General features: G+C 40.8%; 1 protein-coding gene across 3 annotated transcripts in view; it reads right to left on the reverse strand.

Annotated features, from left to right (window-relative positions):
* The window catches only part of DOK5 (docking protein 5), a 177,767-nt gene extending 152,654 nt beyond the window's left edge, over positions 1-25,113 (reverse strand). For 2 of the 3 annotated variants that reach the window (XM_017861735.1, XM_017861733.1), the window contains exon 1: positions 24,572-25,113. In XM_017861735.1, the coding sequence (XP_017717224.1) occupies positions 24,572-24,637 (66 nt within the window). In that variant the 5' untranslated portion in view covers positions 24,638-25,113. Of the gene's footprint in view, positions 1-5,411; positions 5,765-24,571 lie in introns of those variants that run through there. The other variant, XM_017861734.1, reaches the window with a different exon arrangement.
* Positions 25,114-26,949: the final 1,836 nt, after the last annotated feature.

A 26,949-nucleotide genomic window follows, 5' to 3' on the forward strand; every position in this document is an offset into this window, starting at 1 on the left:
CCCTGTCTCTACTAAAAATACAAAAAATTAGCTGGGCGTGGTGGCGGGCGCCTGTAGTCCCAGCCACTCAGGAGGCTGAGACAGGAGAATGGCGTGAACCCGGGAGGCGGAGCTTGCAGTGAGCCGCGACCGCACCACTGTACTCCAGCCTGGGCTAGGGAGCGAGACTCCATCTCAAAAAAAAAAAAAAAAAAAAAAAATTACAAGGATTGGCTACAGGGCTATGCATCAATATAGCAGCGATTAAGCAGAGAAGGCATGGATCTGAGCCCTTCGCTCCTCCTGTTCCAAGCTGGGCAATCTTCAGTAAATTGTGCATCCCTCCAAGCCCAAACTTCTCTATCTGTAAAATGAGTTCAATAACAACACATCAGAATCGACTGAGACTCAATTCAATCCCAGATTTAACCATTATGGTCTATTGCTACTTGGTCAAGTAATGTGATTAACCATAAACGTGGATGTGAGCATCTTGTTTGTGTAAATTTGATTGACTAATCTGCATCTTAACCTTACTAATGTACACAGAGGTCTTTTTAAATTGGCCAAAGAGACAGCATAAGTGAAACAGAGAGCCTCCCACTCAGTAATAATTCCACTATTATTGGCTCCATAGCAGTACAATAACTGCCATATTAGCAGAACATTCACAGATGCAGTGTTTGTGGGTGATGCCTAACTCACCCACACTTCCTCATCCATCCAGCATTCTGATGAGACTTCTAGGTCTGTCTGTACCAGGGTAGGTATAATTAACAGAACTAGCTTGGACACCGGTACCGCAAATACAAATTTGAACTCTATCCAATCCTTTACCCCATCCGTAACTCTGGACAACTTCCAAACTCTTGGAGCCTGAGTTTCCTGAAAACTTAAATGAAGTTAATAACATATGCCTTAAAGGATTAGTGAAAAGAGAATAAAAAAGATGATGAATACAGAAAATCTAGCATGGCATGTAAGAATCCTCCTCTCCCTCCCAAGGTAGTAACAGCAATGTTTAAACCTTATCCCAAGAGTTAAATTAAGAATTAATTAAACATTGCCAAACTCAAATTCTAGGTTCATCTCTCTTGACCATGTGGCCTAGGACAAGCTTTGACAGTGCTCTGATCCCCAACTTCTTCATCCATGAAATCAGGGTCACCGGTAGTAACTGTTTACCCTGTACATGCATATAGTGCTATACGGAACCAGCTATTAGTCAGTGTCTCATTATTATTCATTTTAAACTAGAATGCTGATGCATATAGCTCATATCTGTCAATATTTCCGTATTTCTATATCTGCATTACAAGTGACTGCACTTAAGTGGCAGTTAGATGGCTTTATTCTTCCACGGGGGGGACAAAAGTCTTTTTTGGCTAAAGAGCCATAATCTGTAAAAATATTAGCTTGTGAATAAAATAAGCTCAACGGAACATGATTTTCTCCTTCCTCACTTTCTATTCTTGTCCTAAACAAAACATGCTCTTTATACAATTCACCAGGATCATGGCCCTTAAATATTGAATGTAATTTTGCTACATAAGGAGCAAACACCAACACTTGCAGTGTGACAAAAATTTAAAGTAAACAAATGATCAAGGTACATTTTATTTTCAAATCGGCTTGATTTACTCTGAAAATATGACCCAACTTCCTCTTCCCAATTGCTCAATCTGACCACAGTCTCTCACTGACCCAACGTGCAATTCTTAAATGTATGAGCAGATGAATCCAAATCCCATCTTTCCCTCCGTTGACAAACTAGAATTGCTATTGTTCCCTCGGTAAACATAGTAGGATATGAAATCAGACAATTTAATCCTCTGATTTATGACAGTGGGAGAGATGTTGCTGAAAACCCTCAGCTATCAGTGCTTTTAATTAAAACAACATTAGTAATGGTCACTAAAGGAAAATATATTCCATTGTAAATGTCAAGATTTATACTGTTTTTGACAATGCCACAATAATTATGCTAAGGTGCAGGAAGTAACACCGCCTCACTAATTCTCCTGCAACACAAAATACACAGTGAAAGTGACAAATGGATTAATTTACATATGGATGAACATGATCTGTCGCTCTCCAAGGTCCCAAAAGATACATAAGAGAAAAGTTTAGCGATGTTACTGGATGATGTCTTTTAAGACAACACAATACAATATATGAGTATGCACCCTTATTACATAGAGAAGGGATTTTCAAAATATTTTGACTTAAATAGGTTCATTAAAAAAAATCACCTCCCAACAACAGTTCCTTGTCTCTGGTCAATTAGAGTAATTATATTGTTTTATTGTATTACAAAAGGTAAGAATGTACACTGTATAAATGAATAAGTAATATAGATTACTATATAAGCAGAAAAATAAATACAAAAGCACAAACATACAAAAGCAAATGACCACTCAACTCACTTCCACCCCTTCAAGGAAAACATAGTTATTTTACCATAGTTACTATCAAAAGCCTTTTCTTTCTTCATTTTCCTACAAGCATGCAGAAATATACATGTGGACACATTTGTGCCAAAATTCCTTTTTTTCTGACACTTGCTTTTTTCCTCCTACTCCACAATATGTCAGGACAATTTTCTACAAGATATAGCAAATGGAGTAACATAGAATAGAGCAAAACATGAAAACTTCAAACTCATTAGTGGGTGATTTTTTTTGTCTCATAACAGATTATGCCACCTTTTCACCTTCCACTCCTCCATTTAGAAGATGTTACCTATGCTTGTTACACAAGTTTACACTTCAATTATGAGTTCAGAACTAGATAGTCCAAAAGTAAAGTAGTTGCATGTTGTTCAAATGTAAGACTGTTTAAATTGGCATTTTAAATGGATGACAAGTTTAGCCTACATAGTGCATGAAGCAGAGTCTCTACATTCTGGTTTGTGGTATTCATTCATTGATTCATTAAGGACCCACTATGTTCCAGGGCTTAGGAATCCAGGTGAACAACCAGCCATGGTCCCCAACTTCAGAATCTGCTTTTCAAAGTAGCTAATATGTTATGAAAATCCTCTACAGCAACTATTTTACTATGTTCAAGACATCCCTCTGATTCAGGAGCCATAATTATTGACATTGTTTAACTGAGGAAACAGAAATTAAGAGAGGTTAAGTAACATGTCCAGAATCACAATGCAACCATGGTATAGAAAGATCTGCCTGTCCACCACCTCCCACAGAGGTTTATGCTCTGACCCACCAGGTTATATGTTTTACAGCTTAAAGATGTGGTTACTAAGAGACCAGAATCTTACAGAAATCATGAAATCTCACTTGCCCTCAGTTTCCCCATCAGTAAAGCACATGGATCAGAGAAGTTAACATCAAATCTCTCTGTACTCTAAATGTCTATTTATGCTGGGTTTTTTGTGGGTTTTTTTGTTTGTTTGTTGTTTTTTGTTTGTTTGTTTGTTTGTTTGTTTGTTTGTTTGTTTTGAGATGGAGTCTCGCTCTGTCGCCGAGGCTGGAGTGCAGTGGCTGGATCTCAGCTCACTGCAAGCTCCGCCTCCCGGGTTTACGCCATTCTCCTGCCTCAGCCTTTCAAGTAGCTGGGACTACAGGCGCCCGCCACCTCACCCGGCTAGTTTTTTTTTTTTTTTTTTTTTTGTATTTTTAGAGACGGGGTTTCACCGTGTTAGCCAGGATGGTCTTTATCTCCTGACCTCATGATCCGCCCATCTCGGCCTCCCAAGTGCTGGGATTACAGGCTTGAGCCACCGCGCCTGGCTGTTTTTTTTTTTGTTGTTTTGTTTTTATTTATTTTTTATTTTTTTTTTTTTTTTGAGATGGAGTCTCTCTCTGTTGCCCAAGCTGGAGTGCAGTGGCGCAATCTTGGCTCACTATAAGCTCCACCTCCCGGGTTCATGCCATTCTCCGGCCTCAGCCTCCCAAGTAGCTGGGACTACAGACACCTGCCACCATGCCCAGCTAATTTTTGTATTTTTAGTAGAGATGGGGTTTCACCATGTTAGCCAGGATGGTCTCGATCTCCTGACCTCGTGATCCACCCACCCCAGCCTCCCAAAGTGCTGAGGTTACAGGCATGAGCCACTGCGTCTGGCTCTTTTTTTCTTTTCAAGGATTTCAAAACTTGAACTGATGTTATTCATCCAATATGTTCTCCCTTAAATTTAATATAATCTTCACTTGCATGCCTCTTTAGATCAGAGAATAGTAAGACACATTTTTAATAATCCTTATATCCTTCCTATTAGTCTTTCTCCAGCTAATATGCCAGTGCCTTTCTCAGTCTAAACCTTTGGAAGATAAAAGGAGAAACTGGCGTTTCTAACTTTGTATTCATAACGCCTATTTAAAATCAAGATCAAATTCCCTAGAATGCATGACCTTAACTTGCAGAAAGTTGACCCTTTCTTGAGTTAATATTAGAGCAATTAGTCTAACAAAAGGTCTTTTCTTCATCTTTATAATATTCAACTTCATCTGTGTCTGAAAACTAACTTCAAAATTTAACGCCAATAAAATGTCCAATCTGCTTCACACACACTTGATCCTGTGTCTGTCACTCTAAAATGAATTTAACTTCAGAAATTTACTTCTGTATGATAAAGAACAGTCCTATGTGTAAAATTGTCAATCTCACTAAGAGGTACCCCAGGAGCCCGGGAAATGTACTTCTAATTTTTTTTTTTTTTTTTTTTTTTTTTTTTTTGAGATGGAGTCTTGCTCTGTTCCCCAGGTTAGAGTGCAAAGGCGCGATCTTGGCTCACTGCAACCTCCGACTCCCGGGTTCAAGCAATTCTTCCGCCTCAGCCTCCCAAGTAGCTGGGATTACAGGCACCCACCATCATGCCCGGCTAATTTTTGTAGAGATGGGGTTTCACTATGTTGGCCAGGCTTGTCCTGAACTCCTGACCTCAGGTGATCAGCCCACCTTGGCCTCCCAAAGTGCTGGGATTACAGGCGTGAGTCACTGCACCCAGCCACTTCTTTCTAAATATTTAATCAATCTCAAAGCATCTGCTTGTCTTGTCAGCATAACTTCTATAATTCCATCTATTATAGAAATATTCCCCAGATATGTATAGCTGCCCAGTGAAATTGACAGTTATGAGAAAAAATAAAATAAAATTGTCTCCCCTCAGTCAGTAGGCTACTTGATGGCCAAATACCCTGTTCAGGATTAAAGTGGAATCAACCCCACAGACAAAGGCATCTCTCTTCCCTCTGGCTACAGTGAGCTATAACCAGCATTCCCTTTTCATGGTGATATAAACAGGTACTCAGGAAGAGCTGTTATTAGGCCTTTGATGCAAGAAACGCTAAAGTCACGTTTCTTTAAGGCATAGAAATCTTGCTTACTGTTTGGAGCCTCTTCCTCCCAGAGAAAAACACGGTTGGTACTATCCCTTTACCCAGTGCAAATTCAATGTAATGAACCAGTTAAGGGATTTTCTTTTTTATTTGTTTAGTGTATGAATCTACTGAGGAGATTGGGACATTATTAACCACATAATAAATAAAATATGATCTACGAAATTTCCATTTTATGAAAATTAAACTAAAGAGCCATTTTAGTGTTGAGAACATTGGGTAAAATAAAGGGAGAACCATGGGCCAACAAATCAAGCCGGATTCTTGCAAAAGGTCTTGAATCCCTCTTTAGAAGGTTGGTCTAAAGTTGCAGATTTGCAATGACACGTCAGGTTGCTGGAGACTGGGTTTTCCAGGAGCAGATTCCAAGAAGGAGATCTGCATGTGGGGTGTTGACTGGGGAGGGCCCTCAGGATCAGCACCTTGGAGGGAGTCAAGGGCGGGCACAGGTCAGCTGTGATGCACTCTCAGTAAGGGCTTCCAAAGATTTTTTTTCAGTGTACGAATGTACTGAGGAGACTGGGGCATTTTAACAAGATAATAAATAAAATATGATCTACCAAATTTCCATTTTATGAAAATTAAAGAGCCATTTTAGTTTTGAGAACATTGGGTAAAATAAAGGGAGAACCAAGGGCCAAGCTACCTTGCCTAAAGGTGCCAGCCACCACACCCAACTAAGTACCAGCTCAGCTGCAAGTTGTCACTGAGTCACACTGCAGGCAGCCGGGAGAGGGAATGCTTCAGTCATTAAGACAGGGATGGAGATCTGGGAAGCAAACTCTTAAAACTATGCTCACTACACAGGTCTAGCTCAGTCGTGGTCAGTCTTCCCACAGTTAAGCAATGGATTCTGAAATGTCAAGCCCAACAGGAAAGGCTAAATATCCCCAGACGAATGAGTCTTGCTAAGGTATCCAACTGCAGTTTTGAAGGAAATGGGTAAAAGTGTAGAACATCCAGCTCCTTCCTAGGAGGTCCACTGAACATTAAGAATATGGCAATAAAGCTAAGAGCTAGGAGGAATTCTTTAATTCATTTACTCATTTATTCATTCAACAGATAGTTATTGAGCATCTAATACATGGGAAAAAGCAAGAAGCAAGACAAGCTGTGCCCTTGTGAAGCTCACAGGCTAATGAGGCCAAAATCATCAAAACAACACCCTCAAATACTTTTAAGCCATGAGTGTCATGAAGAAGTAATATAGGGCTATAGAGCAGCACTGTCCAGTAGAATTCTCTACAACTATAGAAATATTTTATTTAATGTTTAATTTTTATTTTGAAACTCTGTCACCTAGGCTGGAGTGCAGTGACATGATCATGGCTCACTGCAGCCTCCAACTCCTGGGCCTAAACGATCCTCCCCCCTCAGCCTCCTGAGTAGTTAGAACTACAGACGCCAGCCACCACACCCAACTAAGTTAATTTGTGTAGAAATGGGGGTCTCCTTAAGTTGCCCAGGTTTGTCTCAAACTCCTGGCCTCAAGCGATCCTCCCACCTCAGCCTCCCAAAGTGCTGGGATGACAGGCCTGAGCCACTGCATTCAGCCTGGAAATATACCTGTGTTGTCCAATATAGTAGCCACTGATGACTATGTACGTGGCTACTTATCACTTAAAATGTGGCTAGTGTGACTCAGGATTGGGTTTTTACATTTGTATTTAATTTTAATTAAATTTACATGTTCACCTGTAGCAAGGGGTTAACCCTACCATTTAGATGCGGATGTGTCAGAAAAAGCATCTCCAAATCAATGACATCCCAGCCTGGATTTTCAAGATGAGCAGTAATTAGAGAAACTAAGAGTAAGAGGAAGAATTTGCTAGTCGACAGGAAGAGCACATATAAGCATGGTGACAAAGGAAAGAGCATGTGGCTACTAGAGGAACTAAAGGAGGTGTGTTGGGCTCATGCACTGATTTTGGGGAGTATCGTGTGACAAAGTGAGTGAATGCAGCAGGCTCTGGGTCACACAGTGTCCTGAGTATATTTCACAGATATTCATGTGCAAGGGGAAGGCACTGGAAAGTTGTAAGAAAGGTAGGATAGGATTAGGTTCAATTTTTAGGTAATCAATTTGCCATAAAGAGAACAGATTTGGGGAGTGGGGGATTGAGCTAAGGAGCAGACGGACAAACACACCCTTTTTTTTTTTTTTGGAGGGGGACAGATTCTCACTCTGTCACCCAGGCTGGAGTGCAGTGGCTCAGTCTTGGCTCACTGCAACCTCCACCTCCTAGGGTCAAGCAATTCTCCTGCCTCAGCCTTTCGAGTAACTGGGATTACAGGCACCCACCACCACTCCTGGCTAATTTTGTTTGTTTGTTTTTTTTTTTTTTTTTGTAATTTTTAGTAGACACAGGGTTTCACTATGTTGGCCAGGCTGATCTTGAACTCCTGACCTCAAGTGATCCACCCTCCGTGGCCTCCCAAAGTGCTGGGATTACAGGTATGAGCCACCGTACCTGGCCAAGAACATCCTTTAAAAGGTTGTTCTCTCTGTTCCCTCTGCTCCTAAAACACACACACACACACGCATGCACATGCTTGCACACACACAAAGCCACACTCTTACAAGCACTCTTTATCAGAGTGTACCTGGTACAACCTCTTTGAAAAAAATTTCATATTATTCCTCAAAAGTGTAAATGTATACAACTTTGTAAGATAACTTCCTTTTTAGGATTTGTCTTAGAAATACAGTATCAGTATGCATGAGTGTATAGTCAGGGATGTGACTACCTCATCATTTATTTAGCAAAAACTGGAAACTACCTAAAAATGTCCATTGTTAGTGGACTACATCAAAGAAATTGTGACATAGGAAAAAAATGAATATTGACCATTCTTAAAAATTTTTGAAAATTGTTTCAACATAAGTTAAAAGGGACAAAGTATATAACAGGATTGTATAGTATGAACCCATGTGTGTAAGACAAATTACACATATACACACAAGTACACACACTTTTATGCTTGCCTCTAATAAACATCTCTGTACAAAGATACAAGAATCTACTAAGAATGACTAATCCCAGGAAGTGAGACCAGTCTGGGGTTGGAGAAAATTTTTCTTTTCATTCTATCCTATTTTGCATTGTTTTATTTCTCTATCATGTATATATAATATAAAATACTGGTTAATTTAAAGAATTTTTATATATGACATACGAATTTATAAATATGACATATACGTCATCTATGTATATGATATTCTTTGTTGTAGAGTGGGTCGATGTTCTTTCTCTCCCTGTGTCTTTCTTCCTTTTTCTCTTTCTTTCACTTTCTCTCTCTTTCTTCCATTTTTTGCCATTCTTTGCCAGAAATTAAACTCTGCTTTTTCTAATATCAGATCACTCTTGGAATTCAAAGGAAATAATAAATTCAGTTGTTTGGGATCTGATACAAGTCATGGTAACTTTGGAGAAAAATCCCAAGTTTTCTCTGCTATTTTCCACTCAGGAAGCCAATGGTGGATGCCGGGGACACCCACTTAGGACTGAACAGAATGTTCCGGGTACTTGAGAGGCTCTTCACATCCACAGTCACACTTCCTGTGCAGAGGTGAACAGCTGGTGGGGGAAGGAGGGAAGACATTTCTGTCTCCATCTTCTGGAGCGGAAGCTGAGGTGTAAGCAGTTCAGTGACCTGGTCTGCTCATAGCAGATGGCCAGAAGTAGGACAGGGGTGAAAATTGGGCCCTTCTCACCCTGGCCAGGTTTCTGTTCTACCAGTTTGGCCTGTCCTGGGGACTGCAGCTGCGATACTGCAAAAAGACTACAAGAATCAAGAATCACACAATAGAATTCCACAAACCTTTTGCAATTTCTTGACATGTATGAATGTCTTGACGTGTATGCATTCTATGCTAGGGTGACTCACCTCTTTCATAATTTAACATGCAAGATGTTATTTCAGGTTTTCAATTTTCACTTAAATATTTATTGAGCACCTACTGTGTGCTCAGATAGTATTCTAGCCACTAAGAATTCAGCCTTGAACAAAACAGAAAAAGACTCGCTCAGTGCTTGTGGTTACTAAAAGAAACAAGCAACAAAGAAATGAATAATTTAAGAAATCATTACAGTTGTGAGGCATGATCCTGCATGCAATTAAAAGGGAGAGAGACAGAGAATACCTGAAGGAGACCATCTGAGATTGGATGGTCAAACAGTTCTCTGGGCAGGGGACTTTTGACCTGACAGTGAGGTCAGAGCCTGCCATGGAAGAACATTACTGACAAAGGGAAGCGTGAGACAGCAAAGACATGGACGGAAAAGAGTTCATCATTTGAAAAGTGAAAAGGAGCTGATGTGGCCAGAGCTTAGAGAGAAAGGAAAATAGGCTGGGTGCGGTGGCTCACGCCTGTAATCCCAGCACTTTGGGATGCCGAGGTGGGTGGATCACAAGATCAAAAGATCGAGACTATCCTGACCAACATAGTGAAACCCCATCTCTACTAAAAATACAAAAATTAGCTGGGCGTGGTGGTGTGCTTCTGTAGTCCCAGCTACTTACTCGGGAAGCTGAGGCAGGAGAATTGCTTGAACACAGGAGGTGGAGGTTGCTGTGATCCAAGATCGCGCCACTGCACTCCAGCCTGGCAACAGGGCAAGACTCCATCTCAAAAAATAAAAACAAAAATAAAAGAGAAAGAAAAAGGGAGTCTCCAGATACCAGATACCTAGGAACAACATAAATGCAATATTCAGAAATTATATCTAGCACTCAGTACAAAGATTCACATCATCCCCTACCCTCCCACTCCTGCCACACAGCTAGACACACTCGAAGTATTTTATAAGATTGACCAAAAATATAGACTGAGCTGTATCAGTCAATATGTATTTATTTGATTAAATTTAAAATATATACATATATATGTATGTGTATGTATATATGTATCATTTCATTCAACATACATTTATCAAAAGTGCAAATTCATAATTTAATTTTAGAGTAAAATAAATACAGTAACAGCTAACATATAATTTATCCTACCTTCTAGGTAAAAGATTTCCATAGAGCCATTTCCCAGGAATGTGTGTTTTAAGAAAGTAACTTATGATTTATATGTTTCTAAATGCTCACTAAATAACTACTTTTTGAGTTGAGTAAATATTACTCTTAAAAGAAAAAACCTGCACAACTGAAAAGATTCTAATTATAAAATGCCCTAAAACTCAGCCTCAAGTTAGGGAAATCTATACACGAATGAGTCCATTTCTCACCTAGTAGACTGACAAAACATTGAAAAAGCTCTTGGGCATAATGTGACAAAATGAGAGGAAATGGACTTTCTTGTACATTGCTGGAGAACATCCTCCAAAGCAACTTTCATGAAATTCTACATGTGAATACCCTTGGAACAATAAGTCCCACTTCTTCTAAGAATTTATTCACCTCCAGGATCTCCACTGGGTGTGATGAAGGGTGGTCTGTAGCACTGTTTATAACAGAGGGGAAAAAAATGGATTTACCCCAATGTTCCATGAAAGAGAAAGACAGTGGATTTGAACCCAGGCTCTGACACGTAAGGCTGTGTGAGTTGGCCGAAAACTTAACCTCTTAGTATCTCAGTTTCATAATTTGTAAAATGGGCATAAAATAACACCTACTTTATGCACATATTTAACAAATAAAAGGAAGGAAGGAAAGAAGAATCAATAAATAATCAAATAAGATATATCCATACAGGGGAATCCTATCAAATTATTCAAAACTATGATATATCACTAAATAAAAAATCCATGGCTCAGAAGACTATATAAGTAAAAATTGCATGCAAACGCACATACAGACACACGCATGCACACACACCTACTCACACACATAAAATTACTTATATATAGACTATTCTGGAAGAAACTATTCACAGTGGTTGCTTCTGAAAAAGGGAACTAGATGGTTCTAGGAAATGGAGATGAAAGGAAACTCTACTCTTCAGTGTATAAACTTTGTATCCTCAAATTTTATACCAAGTGTACATATTACCTACTCCAAAAGAGATCAAATAAAATTTAATTTTACTGGAGTAAATCCAAACCTTTGATATTAATTGCTGTATTTCCTGATGATGAATTTGCAGATTATGTATAAACAACTATGAGAAATTCTAAAATGTTCTACTGCTCAGAAGAGAATCTACTGCAAAATGAGATGGGATATAGGCACAGTTTTCTACTTGTCTTCTCACATCTGAATACACCATTCCATTCTTCTGACAGGAAGTAAAACCATTCATCCATTCAATTAACAAATATTGAGAATTTACTAAGGACTATGACCTGGGGATACAGCAGCGAACAAGACAGCCAAAGTCCCTGGCCTCAGAGAACTTACTCTAAGATGTAAATAATTCGTAAAATGGGCATAAAATAACACCTACTTCATGCACATATTTAATAACAAAAGGAAGGAACGGAAGGGAAGGCAGAAGGGGAGGGGAGGGAGGGAGGGAGGGAGAGAAGGAAGGAAGGAAGGAAGGAAGGAAGGAAGGAAGGAAGGAAGGAAGGAAGGAAAAATACATAAGCAAATAATATATGTAAGATAAAACTTATGTCTCTTAGAGTAAGTTCTATGAGGCCAAGGACTTTGGCTATCTTGTTCATTCCCTCTCTTACAGAAGAAAAACAAACAAGAAAAAAAAATGTACAGAAAGAGAAGAGAACAAATGGCACAAAATTTTTAAAAATTGTTAAGTTCTATACATGAATTAAATTAGGTGATGTTCTAAAAGAATGTGAGGAGTCAACTTTAAATGTTGTAGTCAAGGCAAGTCATTCTGAGGCAGGAATATGGATGCCAAGAGACAGCCAGCCAGGAGAAAATCAGAAGTAAGAGCAGCCAGTTAATGGACAAGATGGATTCAAACTAGTGAAGACTTCTCCAAGAGGACAAACTTTCTTGGAAAGGTTCCTATCCAATTTCACTTTACACCACATTGAATTAATGGATGCTGAAGACTAGACTAGGTTCGTGATAACTTCCACATTTGAGGCCACTGCTAGTGGAATGGAACCCAGACTCAAAAGTGACTTTTCACGGATTAGTCAAAATTTCCGCACTTTGGTGGAAAGAAACCTGGAAACTGAGAAATTAGTATAAAGAGGGGATTCAAATAAGTATGATTTCTTAAAAGTTTGGAAAATGAATTTCTTTTATTGAATGAATGTATGGTGTTAAGATAATAAAATGAATTCTAAGAATTGAATTGCTCTTCTAAACATGAAAACTTGTATTAAATAAAAGCATTGAAGTCAATACCAGTGTTTTAACTAATTTGAGTTAGTCCATTCACGAGACTTGCTAGTTTCTCTTTCTATTAATCACAGTAGTATCCATTGTACATTTGAATGAAGGGAAGAAAAAATAAGGGCTTGGGCAAAACCAAAATAAGGTTGTACAGTTTTTGGGGGGTGAGAAGTGATATACACATAGTGATATCAGGGGAAAGTTTTGTAAGAGGATGGTATTGGGTACGTGGGAGTTTTTTCCCTGAGCACCTAATTTTTAAGTTATTTATATAAAATGATGACATATAGCAGCTATAAGTAAAAACATCTTAGAAAAGCTATTTTAAAAAATAAGTACACTGGTCTGCAGTTTCCCAAACTTCAGCCCTGCACCCTTTGGATTTGCACTGCATCTGTGTACTATCACCTGCCTCCAAAATTTTTGCCACTGCATGGTCATATAATACCTGCGCTGTAAGTTAACATGAATTAAGTTACTTTACTTTTTTTTTTTTTTTTTTTTTTTTTTTTTTTTTTTGAGACGGAGTCTAGCTCTGTCGCCCAGGCTGGAGTGCAGTGGCCGGATCTCAGCTCACTGCAAGCTCCGCCTCCTGGGTTTAGGCCATTCTCCTGCCTCAGCCTCCCAAGTATCTGGGACTACAAGCGCCCGCCACCTTGCCCGGCTCGTTTTTTGTATTTTTTAGTAGAGACGGGGTTTCACTGTGTTAGCCAGGATGGTCTCGATCTCCTGACCTTGTGATCTGCCCGTCTCGGCCTCCCAAAGTGCTGGGATTACAGGCTTGAGCCACCGGCCAAGTTACTTTACTTTTTTAAATAAATAAGGTTTATTTAAAGAGGAAGCACACATTCTTATCTGAAATTGGAAACCAGTGTCACTTGAAAGAAAATGTAAAATTTAACATAACATAAAGTTAATTAATGCAATGAAACATGATGCTGTCAGCCTGAACACTCCGCACCTAAGTTAGGATGGTCCTCTCTAGGAAAAGCCCTAGTAGTCACCAACTCTTTGAGATATGTTGAACAATAAATAACACTTTTTCTCATTTTATGATTGAATGTTGTTTACTACCCTAAAATTCTCTCTCCAGACATATAAATCTCACATTTGGACAAAGCTGTTAGAGTTAACAGGCAAAAAGACTGTGGCCAGTCTTTTAATCAAAGGTCTGCCATTTTGGCTAATACATTCAAGTCTTTATGTTCTAAGATAGGATTTCACTGGAGGCTCCTAAACAAACCCAATATTACAAAAATATATCACAGAAGTCAACAGCAAGAGGAAGACAGAATGCAACCTTATTTTTTATTATCAAAAACATGACTCTTCCGCTGGAATATGAGTGAATTAATTTCCACCAGGCCATGGTTCTTACAGACAATAAACTAAAAATATCGTTTCAACCTCTTACCAATAAAAAATAAAATCAGTAGTATGACTCACTGAGTTTCTACTATGATTCAGGCACAGGATTAAGAGCCTGGTATACGCATCTTTCACATATTATCCTCATTTTTCATATATAAGTAAGGTAAAGATCAGAAAGAATAAGCAATTTTCCCTTAGGCCACAGAACCAATAAGCAGCCAAGCTGCTACCCAAATTAAATGTGAGTCTCAAACTTATGCTATTTCCACCACAAAAAAAAAAAAAAAAAAAAAAAAAAATGCACAAATTAAATTGTGTGTGTGTATGTGTAGAGAATGAGACAGTGTGCCCGGAAGATTTCTAGTAGTTATAGACATTATTTAAAAATTTATACTAAAAGGCAAAGGAAATATAATAACTAAAACAATTTTGAAAAAGAATAAACTGACAGGGATCAGTGTGCCCTATTTCAAGACTTACTGTATAGTTACAAATACAGACATATATAGACATATCACTGTACATATATAAGGCATATAGAACAATGGAACAGAACAGAGGGCCCAGGCAAAGACACACATAAAAATGCTCAATGAAAAAAAAAAACAACCTTTTCAAAAAAGTGCTGGAGTAACTGTGTATCCATAGGCATAACCTTGACCTGAAATGCACACCTTATACAAAAATTACTCAAAATGGATGATGGACTTAAATATAAAAGATAAAACTATAACACTTACAAAAAACAATTAAAACATCTTCAGGATATTAGTCTGGCAAGACAAGACTGAGAGAAGATACTTGCAAATCACATATCTAAAAGGGGTTGATGTCTAGAATATATGAAGAACTTTCAAAACTCAACCGCTAAAAAAAAAAAGCAATCCAGGCATTTCACTGAAATGGGTATACAGATGGCAAACAGGAACATGAAAAGATGTTCAACATTGCTACCCTTTACAAAAATGCAAATTAAAACCACAGTAAGATACCACGACACACCTAGAAGAATGGCTAAGATAAAACACAGTGATGACACCGAATGCTGGCGAGGATGCAGAAAAACCGGATCACTTGCACGTTGCTGATGTGAATGTAAAATGGTACAACCTCTCTGAGAAAACAGTTCAGCAGTTTCTTTAAAAACTAGACACAACTCTACAACCCAGCAATTGCACTCCTGGACATTTGCCTAGAGGCATGAAAACTTATGTCCACATGAAAATCTCTGCACAAACGCGGATATTAGTATATCAGCTTTATTCACGATAGCCAAAAACCAGAAACAACCCATGTCCTTCAAGAGGTGAGTGTCTAAACAAACTACGTACACACCATGGAACACTACTCAGCAAGAAAAAAGAACAATCTCATACACACAACAACCTGAACGAATCTCAGGGGATTATATTGAGTTTTTAAAAAGCCAAGCCCCAAACGTTACATCCTCTATGGTTCTTTTACATTACATTCTTTTTTTTTTTTTCCTTTGAGAGGGAGTCTCACTCTTGTCACCCAGGCTGCAGGGCAATGGCACGATCTCGGCTCACCGCAACCTCCACTGCTCACTACAACCTCTACCTCCCAGGTTCAAGCGATTCTCCCGCCTCAGCCTCCAGAGTAGCTGGAATTACAGGCACACACCACTACGCCCGAATAATTTTTGTATTTTTAGTAGACGCAGGGTTTCACCATGTTGGTCAGGCTGGTCACAAACTCCCGACCTTGTGATCTGCCCACCTCAACCTCCCAAAGTTCTGTGATTACAGGCATGAGCCACCATGCCCGGCCTACATAATATTCTTTTTAAAAAATTCTGAGACAGAGTCTCATCCTGCTCTGTTGTTCAGGCTGAAGTATAGTGGGATGATCATGGTTCACTGCAGCCTCAACCTCGCAGGCTCAAGTGATCCTCCCACTTCAGCCTCTCAAGTAACTAGCACTACAGGCATGTACCACCACGCCTGGCTAATTTTCTATTTTTATTTTTTGCAGAGACGGTCTCACTATGTTGCCTAAGACCGGTCTCAAACTTCTGGGCTCAAGTGGTCGTTCTGCCTTGGCCTCCCAAAGTCCTAGGATGACAGGAACGAGCCACCAAGCCTGGACTCCAGTTTTACATAATATTCTTGAAATGACAAAATGACAAAAGGAAAACAGATTAGTGGTTGTCAGGGGATTAGGGATATGGGGGACAGGGGCAGGAGAGGCAGCTATATAAGAAGACTGTGAAAGAGCCTCCAGGGGATGAAATGTTCTATATCTCAAATGTATCATTGTCAATATCTTGGCTGTTACATTGTCCTACAAATTTGAAAGATGTTACCATTGGGGGGAAAATGGGTAAAGGGCATGGAATATCTCTCCATATTATTTCTTACAACTACACATGAACATAACAATTATCTAAAATAAAAATTCATTTAAAATAATGAAATATTGATCTTAATTTTTTCCTTTTTTTTTAAGACAAAGTCTCGCTCTTTTTCCCCAGGCTGGAGTGCAGTGGCAGGATCTCAGCTCACTGCAACCTCCACCTCCTGGGTTCAAGGGATTCTCCTGCCTCGGCCTCCGGAGTAGCTGGGATTATAGGCGCCTGCCATCATGCCCAGCTAATTTTTGTATTTTTAGTAGAGACAGGGTTTCACCATGTTGGCCGGGCTGGTCTAGAACCCCTGAGCTCAGGTGATCCGCCCACCTCAGCCTCCCAAAGTGCTGGGATTACAGATGTAAGCCACCATGCCCAGCCTGATCTTAATCTTTAAGAAGGCACAGCTGGTGGGAAATGGGAGCCGCTGGGGCAGGGAAGACCAGACTTCTGTAAGAATCTCATACAAGCTGCAAAGCATTGTCTCAGAAAAGTCACCTGCATCCTCTCCCTGGAGCCTAGTTAACAACTCGACTTAAGCACACAAGACACACAGTTAACATGCTTGTTCTCTGGGATCCAGGGCATAAATAGAGGGTGAGAATACGAGTAAAATAAAGACAGCCCCCACAACTGCTCTGCAAAAATCAGCTTTCAAATACTTAATTCAAAATTTAGCCATCTGCATGCTAGAAAGAAGCTATTTTAATTTAAACATTCACATATATCATATGGCATTTCTAAACTCACAATTTTATTTTGAATTTCACAGGAATGGGCGGTTGCAGGAGGGAGGCACCATAATCCCTTGAGAGCTTAGAGACTCCAAAGGTTTAATTTCCACCCCACTAGGATCAAATTCCTAGAGTAAGAGAAAATCAAACTTGTCCTTCCTCACTTCACAAAATAGAATAGAAAATATCCACAGGCATCTTTTCACTTCAATGTTTGACCTGCTACTCAGATTCATTCCTCTTTATGGTGAATACATTAATCTCTTGTTAATAATACAAATCCAAAATTAAATTGTCAACTCCTTGAGGATGGTGATTGTATCTGCCTTATTTAAGGTGGTTTACATTAAGCTTAACATGAATAGGTACTCAAGAAATATTTGAGGAATGATAAAATAAATGAAAGAAAAGATATTCCAAGGACAGCTAAGTTCTTAAAATACCAAACAATTCCCCACAAAAATTACAAAGCTGCTTTAAAAATAAATATCTCTAGTCTTCTAATAAATATGATTTCGAAAATACATTGGCAGATGTAGGGAAAATCATATCACTAATTTGGTTTATGTCTATATGCAAAGTCACTAAATTGGCTACTCTTTGCTTAAATCAGTTTTGGGGATGATGATGTCAAGGCTGACTTTATGCACAATTAATCATATGATCCACGTGGACGATCAGATGAAGATGACTGAAATATCAGCTGGAAAGCCCTTCTGACATGGAAACCGTGTCAACGAAGCTGATTCAAATGGAGCCAAAATAATTGAGTCATCCTGACTGATGCATGTATATATACGCAGTCTATCTGGCCATAAATTTCCATATCGGTAAAGTTATCCCAAAGCCTCTTGTTCTTAAAGAGTAACTAAACTTCACATATCTTACTGAACAGTTGCATGAGTTCATATGTGCATGTGCATATATATATACTTAAATAACAATAGCATATGATGAGGCTGGGCACGGTGGCTCACGCCTGTAATCCCAGCACTTTGGGAGGCTGAGACGGATGGATCATCAGAAGTCAGGAGTTCAAGACCAGCCTGGCCAACATGGTGAAACCCTGTCTCTACTAAAAATACCAAAAGTAGCCGGCTGTAGTGACACGTGCCTGTAGTCCCAGCTACTCAGGAGGCTCAGGCAGGAGAATTGCTTGAACCCGGGGATGGAGGCTGCAGTGAGCTGAGATCGTGCCAGGGCATTCCAGCCTGGGCAGTAGAGAGAGACTCCATCTCAAAAGAAAAAAGTAGTATACGAGTTTATTCTATTTGTATAATTTTCATATCATGACTATGACTTTGTCATGGTACCATTAAAAATGCATGGATTCCTGAACATTTAAATCTAAAAACCCCAATGAAACATGAAAGCCTTTGTGGCATACCAGGTCAGGTGAAACTATAAAGTGAAAGAGTTAGAAAATGTTTATTTTAAAACCTGTACATGAGCTGAGCAGTTTTTAAAATTTCTTCTCTGCCACAAAAGAAAACGGTCCCCAGGTTAACAAAAATACCTTCTAGTCCAGTAAATTCACTCGAATTGAAGTTACCTGAAGAGGTACTTCTTCTTATTCCGTATCTCTGCCATTTGTGTAGAATCTTAAAAAATCTTATAAAGGCGAAATCTTATAAATTCCTTCTGTATTAACCATCAATGCCAAGCAACATTTGGTACTTGTACTAAGTTCGTTTTCCTAACTAAAAAAAAAAAAAAGTTCTTTGAGGATAAGAACAATTGCAGTAGAAACAGTGAAAATAATAACCAGTTAAGTGTCATTGTCTCTAACTACACTGGAAGTAGGAGTGAGAGCCCTAATAAACATTAATTGGGTTTTTACTGTGTCAAGCATTGTGTTAAGCTCTTTATGTTAAGCTCTTACTACCTGTTAAGCTCTTACTACCCATCTATTAGGTGAGTTGGGATTTTAACACCGTCACATGTCAGAGCCTATGTTCTAGTCACATAACCAGCCAGTGAGTTGGGATTTTAACACAGTCACATGTCAGAGCCTATGCTCTTAAGCCACTACACAGTGATGGGGTCATTAATTTATTCCACAAACCTTCATCAAATGCCCACTCTGTGCTGGGCCCCATACTAGGCACTGGGGTACAGCTATGATTAAAAAGACAGAAGCAAGTCCCCCGCCCTCACGGAGCCTCACATGTCCTTGGCAGTATATAGACAATACAAAATAAATGAAGGAGGGGTAATAAGTCTAGGGAGAAAAAGGGGCAGGGAAAGAAGGAAAGGAGAGGGAGAAGAAACAAAATAGAGTGGTCTGAGGCCAGGCGCGGTGGCTCACACCTGTAATCCCAGCACTTTAGGAGACCGAGGCTTGTGGATCTCGAGGTCAGGAGTTCGAGACCAGCCTGACCAACATGGTGAAAGCCCGTCTCTACTAAAAACAGAAAAATTAGCTGGGTGTGGTGGCGCATGCCTGTAATCCCAGCTACTTAGAAGGCTGAGACAGGAGAATTGCTTGAACCCAGGAGGCAGAGGCTGCTGTGAGCCTATATCGTGCCACTGCACTCCAGCCTGGAAAACAGAGCGAGACTCCGTCAAAAAAAAAAAAAAAAAAGGATAGATAGATAGATAGATAGATAGATAGATAGATAGATAGATACCTGAAAGCCCTCACTGAAAAGGTAGCAGCTGAGAAAAGGCTGAAGGAGGTGAGAGAGCAAGCCAGGAGAAGATAACTGGGAGTAAAAGAAAGGGTTCTGGGGCAGCATAGGGCCTCATGGCCCATTGTAAGACTTCTCTGCGGTATATGGAAAGTCACCAATGGTTTTGTTACCAGACAGGGGTAACATCCAGACCCCAAGAGAAGGTTCTTGGATCTCTCACAACAAAGAATTCAGGACAAGTCCGTAAAGTGAAAGCAAGTTTATTAGGAAAGTAAAGGAATAAAGAATGGCTACTCCAAAGACGAAGCAGCCTCGAGGGCTGCTGGTTGCCTATTTTTATGGTTATTTCTTGATGATATGCTAAACAAGGGGTGGATCATTCATGCCTCCCCTTTTTAGAACGTATAGGGTAACTTCCTGACGTTACCATGGTATTTGTAAACTGTCATAGCACTGGTGGGGGTAGCGCCATGTAGCAGTGAGGACAAGCAGAGGTCACTCTCATGGCCATCTTGGTTTTGGTGGGTTTTGGCCGGCTTCTTTACTGCAACCTGTTTTATCAGCAAGGTCTTTCTGACCTGCATCTTGTGCCGACCTCCTATCTCATCCCGTGACTTAGAATGCCGTAACTTAGAATGCAGCCCAGTAGGTTTCAGTCTTATTTTACCCGGTTCCTGTTTAAGATGGAGTTGCTCTGGTTCTCACGCCTCTGACAGCTTCAGCAGCCAGGTGACATGACCTTTCTTACATTTCCAAAGGAACACTTTGCCATATTGAGAAGGCACTGGTGGGAGCAAGAGTGTAGGCAGGAAGTCAAATTAGAAGACTGTTGCAATGTTACAGGGAGGAGATGAGGAGGGTTTGGACCAGGGTGGTAGCAGTGGATAGTGTGAGGTGAGAGCTGGATTCTAGATATATTTCAAAGGTACAGCCCACAAGACCTCCTCATGCATTGCCTGTAGGGGTGGGAGATGAGGGGAGAAGAGTGAAGTGACACCAAGGTTTGCTTGTGACGTTTCCCTTTGCAACCAAAATGCTGGGACCTCTAGTGGCTAAGATGGAGAGGACTCTAGGAACAGCAGGTCTGTGAGTCATCCAAGTGGAGATGTGAGGTAGACAGCAGAATTTACATGAGTGGAGGACAGAGAAGAGGTCCAAGCTGATAAGTCCTTGGTAGACAAGAGCACAGAAATGTCACTTAAAAGCAAGTAACTGAGGGATTGTGTGTAGATAAACAGACCCGAGTTTCCATTCTGAACTTGCACTGTGGGCAAGCCATGACAATGATTGATGGAAAATCCTCTCCATTGCAAGGAAAGAAACAAAGTGAGAACTGTTATATGATGCCATCTAAGTCACACATTCAGCAGGTTAATGTCGTACAAATTGCCTGATTTGCCTCTCCCCTAAAAAGAAATTTTTAGTGCATTTTGTGGATTAGTCAGATAATTATAGACAGCTGCTCCCCTCCTGCCCCCAGCCCCCACAATAGTAACATCGACATTCCTGAACAAATTTGGTACCTAGGGCACAGCTGGAGACCTCCAGGAACCAATGGGGATTAAGCCGGGGAATACAGATGTGAAGATATTGAAACTCTTGAGTTAAATGAATCGTATTTCATTAAGCTTTTTGATATTTAAAGAAGAGAATAAATCTATACATATTTGATTGTTTAATCATTTAAACTCTTTAGGATTTCAAATGAAGGTTACCACTTATCTGTGACCCATTTGAATGGGAATGCTTTTAGAATGTTTCCCATCCTGTTAAAAAATCACATGTATAAATACATATGTATATTATATATTATACAATATATACATATGTTGTATGTATATATTTATTCCTATGTATAAAAATACACACATACACATATATGTATATAATATGTAAAAGTTTCATCCATTGAAAAAATATGGAGCTGCATAAACATTTATGCCTTTGTACACTTCTACATAGAAAGAGAAGGAAATAGATAATTTCTGTATCCGTCTACCAATCCTAATTCATCTTTGATTTAAAAAAAAGATACAAGTAGAATCAATGTTCTAGACTTTCATTGCATTTTCACAAATATCTTATTTAATGCTCCCAAGAACATCACTAAATAGTACTCATTGTACAGACTAGAAAACTGAGGCCAAAAAAGGTCAAAAGTCAACAAACAATAGAAGCAGAATGCGTTCCCTTCCCCTCTTTCTCCAAATCTGAAGAAGCATTTATTCCTTGGCACAAGGAACAGCTGCTTACCATGAAATGTTTTTGTATTTAAGAATAAACCCTCCCAAACATGGTCGGGATTCCATTAATAAAACTGCTATTGTATTAGTTCCTAAAGAAGGTTATAAATGGCAAGACCATCCATGCACTATATAGTTCAGTGCATATTTCAGCATGAGCTTACCAAGTGCGTATTCTGTTCTAGACAAAATAAATGCCCTACCTCTCTTTGAGACTTGCACATGTTCATAGAATATACCTGTCTCATGCTGTTCTAGGCTATATGTAGCCTAGATTAACACCACTAACATTCCTTCCTGTGGACAAAGCGTCCCCATGCCAATTCCCTACAGCATCCTTGACCAGTATTTGCAGCCTCCATTAAAACTTTGGTTTGCACTGTGTTCTGGCAACTATGTAATCAGCCTCTTTTGTAAATCATACCATAAGAATATTTTAAAAATTAACTGGCAAGAAAACCAATGCTAACAAATAAGACCAGATTTATTTGATCATATTTTTGAACTTTTCTGTCCATCAGCAATAACCATAATTCAATAGATATTCTGAAGTCTGAATGTGAACACAGACAAAAAAGAATAAATCTTGAGAAAGTATACTGCTCACTAGCATCAAAAATGTTATAAAATATAAAACAAATACAAACTGTATTTCTGTTCCTTCTGCTTCAAGTATCTGTCCATAAACGTTGGCACACACACAGGGCTATATTGTGTCAATTGTAATAATTTACAAAAAATAATCTCAGTTACCACAAACAAGAAAGTGATGGTAACCAGTCTTTCAAATAAATTACCATGTGTCACAGTTTGGCATAAACTCTGATCCTTATGAATAATTCATATTTTATGCATTAATAATGCATGTCCTCTTCCCATTGCAATGCTCCCTAACAGAGAATGGATGTCTCGTACCAATTCCTTCCATTGACATGATGGAGTAAAGCTAAATTAGAATGGTGGGTTTTTTTTTTAACTTACACCCCTTAAAATTGTAACACTTGGCCAGCCTATAAGCATACCAAAAATAGAAAGTTCCTATTATTGTTTGCCCCTTACATGGGAGTCACTCAGTAAAGTACCCCAACAATGGGTGCTCTTGCAGATGAGAATATTTGCATAGCAGAAAAGAAAACCAAGGAAACTTTGGCAGAGCTGATGGAAATGCTGAGTTCTGTTGCATTTCTCCCTGATTACATATGTATATATTCACAATAACACAGGACATAATTGCTAAAACATGGTCACCAGCAGGGGGGGAAAAAAAGAAAAGAAAAAGACCAAAACGAATTAGGCAAGAGTTTTATAATAATTGTGGATGTTCCTCCCCACAGGGCTTCCCTCCCTAGCTGAGTTTACTACTGTGAAATTTCTTTTCAGTTTTCAGCAAAAGTATCTGGCACATTAAAACAGTCCAAAGACCAAGTAAGAGAAAGATGCCAAATGACACATATTTGTAGAGAAAGCTATTCAATTTATCACTCATTATCAAGAGGGGCATTCCACACGATTACTGACATTTTAATTATTTCAGGCATTACACTAAAGGATATTTTCTCTCCCCTCCCCACCCCCGCACCTCCCCACCCCCAGTTTTCACCCGCTATGTCTGGCCCAAACGCACAGGATCAACTAAAACAGCGATAACACTTCATAGGAGGCAAAGAGAAATGAGGGACCTAGTTTGAAATTTTTAGGAAATAAAAAAAATCATTCCAGTATCTTCCCTTTCTCTCAAGAATTCTTTCACCATCATTCAGGCCCAAGGAGAGGAAGGGTGGGTTCTCTCTTGAAGCCTTCTCCAGGGAAGAGCCAGAGAGAAAAGGGCGAAAGAGAGGGAGTTTTAAGGAAGCAGCTAGCCTGTGTCAACATCCGTCCCCAAGTGCCCTAAGATTCATTCATTCTTCCTTTCAGGACCTACGTAGGGAGCACTTGCGCTACGCCAGGTATTAGGTTCCACGTAAATAACCCTCCCGTGGACCTCCAGGGTGTATTACAGCAACAGAAATCCACCACCCCGGCTTCGAACCAGGGAAAATCCAGATTCAAGTATCTACTCAAGTTGGCCCCAGTCAGAGGCCAGTCCGCACCGCCGTTGACACGACACCTGGGACAGAGGCGGGGGAGTCCAAAGACACCTTACACTTGGCAGAAATCTCTCCCTGGGGTCAGAGGGTTCGTGACCTCTTTCACACCGAGTATGCGTGTCCTCTTTCTCAACCGGCCAGTCCAACCCCTGGAAAAGTTAAGTTGGCGGCGAGTGGGAAAAGAGGGGAACCGGGGGCATCCGGCAGGCACCCCCGCCCGGGTTTCTCAGCTCCAACTTCCATGGCTACCGAGAAATATTTATTTCGAGTAGATGGGCTCCAGTGGCTACTGAAGCCCAACACGCGGCCACCATCAGAAAGCCAAGTCATCCAAGAGATAAAGATAGATCCATTACATACCTAGACGCTGGCCTTACAGTGACAGCCCCGGAGACGCGGGTTTCGGCTGAGAAAGCCACCGCGTAATTCTCCGGCCCGCGGCCGGGGACTCTCCGTCCACCCTCCAGGGATGCTGGCTCAGGAAAGAGACAATCGAACCGGCGAACAGCAACACGGAGAGGATCGATACTCACCCCGAGGCGTCTGCTCCGGATCCTCACGTACCCTTGCTTCACTATGTCATTAAAATTGGAAGCCATCCCAGACAGCCGGTGACCCCCCTTTACCCAACAGCGCGCACCCGAAGTGGCTTTGGGGAGGGTGGAGGGCAGGGTCAAGACAAGCAGTCGGTGGGAGAAAGTTGGAGAGGTGAAGCTGCTTCGGCGGCGCTGAGCAAGGCTCTAGAAGACGCACATCACTTTCTCTGTCCCCCCAACCCTGAGAGTGGGCGGCCAGCTTGCAGCCACTTTCGGGGAGCGCAGAGCGCGGCGCGGGGAGGCGAGGCTGGAGCGCCTGCGTCAGCTGACTTCGCGGCCGGCCTGCCAGGAGGAGGAGCGGCGGCGGCTGAGGGATCCAGCCCTGCCTCCTCCCGGGGCCGAGAAGGAGGAGGAGAAGGAGGAGGAGGACGAGGAGGAAGGAGGAAGAGGAAGGAAGAGAAAGGGGTGGGGGACTGAGAGGAGGAGCCGCGCGAGTCCCAGCACCGGGCTGCGGCCACCCGCGAGCAGCCGCCTTGGAACGCGCTCCCCGCGCCTCCCACCCACCTTTCCCTCCCCGCTTCCCCTTCCGATCCCTCCCCTCGTGGCAGACCCAAAGCGTGCCCCCGCCGCCCCCGCACCTCGCCCACAGCCTAGGAGATAGCGCCCACTCTCCTCGCTCCGGTGACTTAGGAGAAGAGGAAATTTCACTTTTTTCCAGCCGCCGCCTACCCCGCCTCTCCCTTCAGCCCCTGCCCTTTGCCCGAGAAGGGCCGATTTTGCGTGTGTGTCTGGGGAGATGGTGTTGCTGCGACTCGCCTTGACCTTGGCATCTGAGGAGAGGGATATTGTCACCGCCTAAGCTAAATGCTTCCTTGGGTTTCCTTGGTGTCAGGGACCCAGCCCTCGCTGGTATCATTTGCCACAGTTTCCCTGTTTGAGCCTGTCTTTCCCGCCTGAATGTGTTTCCCAGGGGGCTGAGACTTAACCTCATCACTGTTTGTCCCCAAAGCCTGACACCAGAGCAAGTGCTCAGTAAATCCTTATGGTTATCAAGATGGCCACCTAGGTGCCAGGCACTCTCCAAGACTTTCGCATGGATTCACTCATTCAAACTCCCCTGCACTTTTTAAGGTAGGTGTCCTGTTATGTACATACCAGGCTCATATTTAAGCCTCCTTAGCCTGGCAATAGAGCTCTCATTGCCATTGTGAGATACTGCCTATACAACAAGATGAAGAAGGGGACTGGATTTCACACTCACCTGCCCCTGACTGCATTACCTCCCTGAAGCATACTTGATTGATAATTGCTAGCACACATTGAGCACCAGTGTGCTGGGCATTGTGCTAATCTTGTTAAGGGAATAATGAGTTAGGTACCAGCATCCACACTTTACAGACTGAAGCTCAGAAGAGTTAGGCCCCTGGGACTTGCTAAGGTCTCACAGCTGGCCACCATCAGAGCTAGGATTGAAGGGAGGTGTGTGTGGTGCCCAGCTCTGCTCCGAAACATTCTCCTATTCCTCTTCTGAAGAGCAGATCTCACAGAAAGAGAGGTTACTAGTTGATTTCCAAGGATGATCTTTCTAATCATTTGCACTATTTCCAAAGGCAAAGATAATAATCAGAAATGAGACAAAAATTCGTACTCACTGGAAGTGACCAAGCTAAAGCTGGGTGATCACTGCTCAGAGCTATTGAGAAGAGGATTCAGTTACTAGTGGATTGTTTGACCTGATGACATCCACAGGTCTTTCAACTCTAAGACGATATGAATCTTCCCAATCTCACTGGGAACATTAGCTTTTAGTCACCTTGGCTTGATGAGTTTCAGTTAAAGAACAGAATCCCCCAAGAATGTGTCATAGGAGAACCGAGACTAAATGGGGACAATCAAAAAGGAGATATTCTGGCAGGGAGAACTATTTTTGCTACGTAGTAAACCATCTGTCTTCATGTTGCCATTCTATGGAAAATGATGTTCTAATTTTAAATCTCTCACCAAAAGAGATGAAATGGTGAAATCATTTGGAGAGCTCTTTTTGAAGGATTGGAGCTTAAAAAAAAGAAAATGCTGCCCATGGTTGCTGTAAAATAGAGGTGTTCGTGGAAGACATTTATCTAACACATCATTTATAGACCAAATCCACAGCATTATAGAAACAAAGAATGAAGAAATCAAGGCATAAGGAGCTTGAAGTGAAGGACCCACAATAACAGAAATAATTACTGACAAAAACTGAAAGTGAGAAATCCATCTCTTGATAGTTAATGCTGACTATAATCAACATCCATAAATAATTTAACTGGAACTGAGGAAACTCGAATCAAACCAGAAAATATCAAGCTAGATGTGAAGGAACAAGTTATTTCTTT

The sequence above is a fragment of the Rhinopithecus bieti genome, unplaced genomic scaffold, assembly GCF_001698545.2.
Source record: "Rhinopithecus bieti isolate Rb0 unplaced genomic scaffold, ASM169854v2 scaffold_56845, whole genome shotgun sequence".
In the NCBI taxonomy this organism is placed as follows: Eukaryota; Metazoa; Chordata; class Mammalia; order Primates; family Cercopithecidae; genus Rhinopithecus; species Rhinopithecus bieti.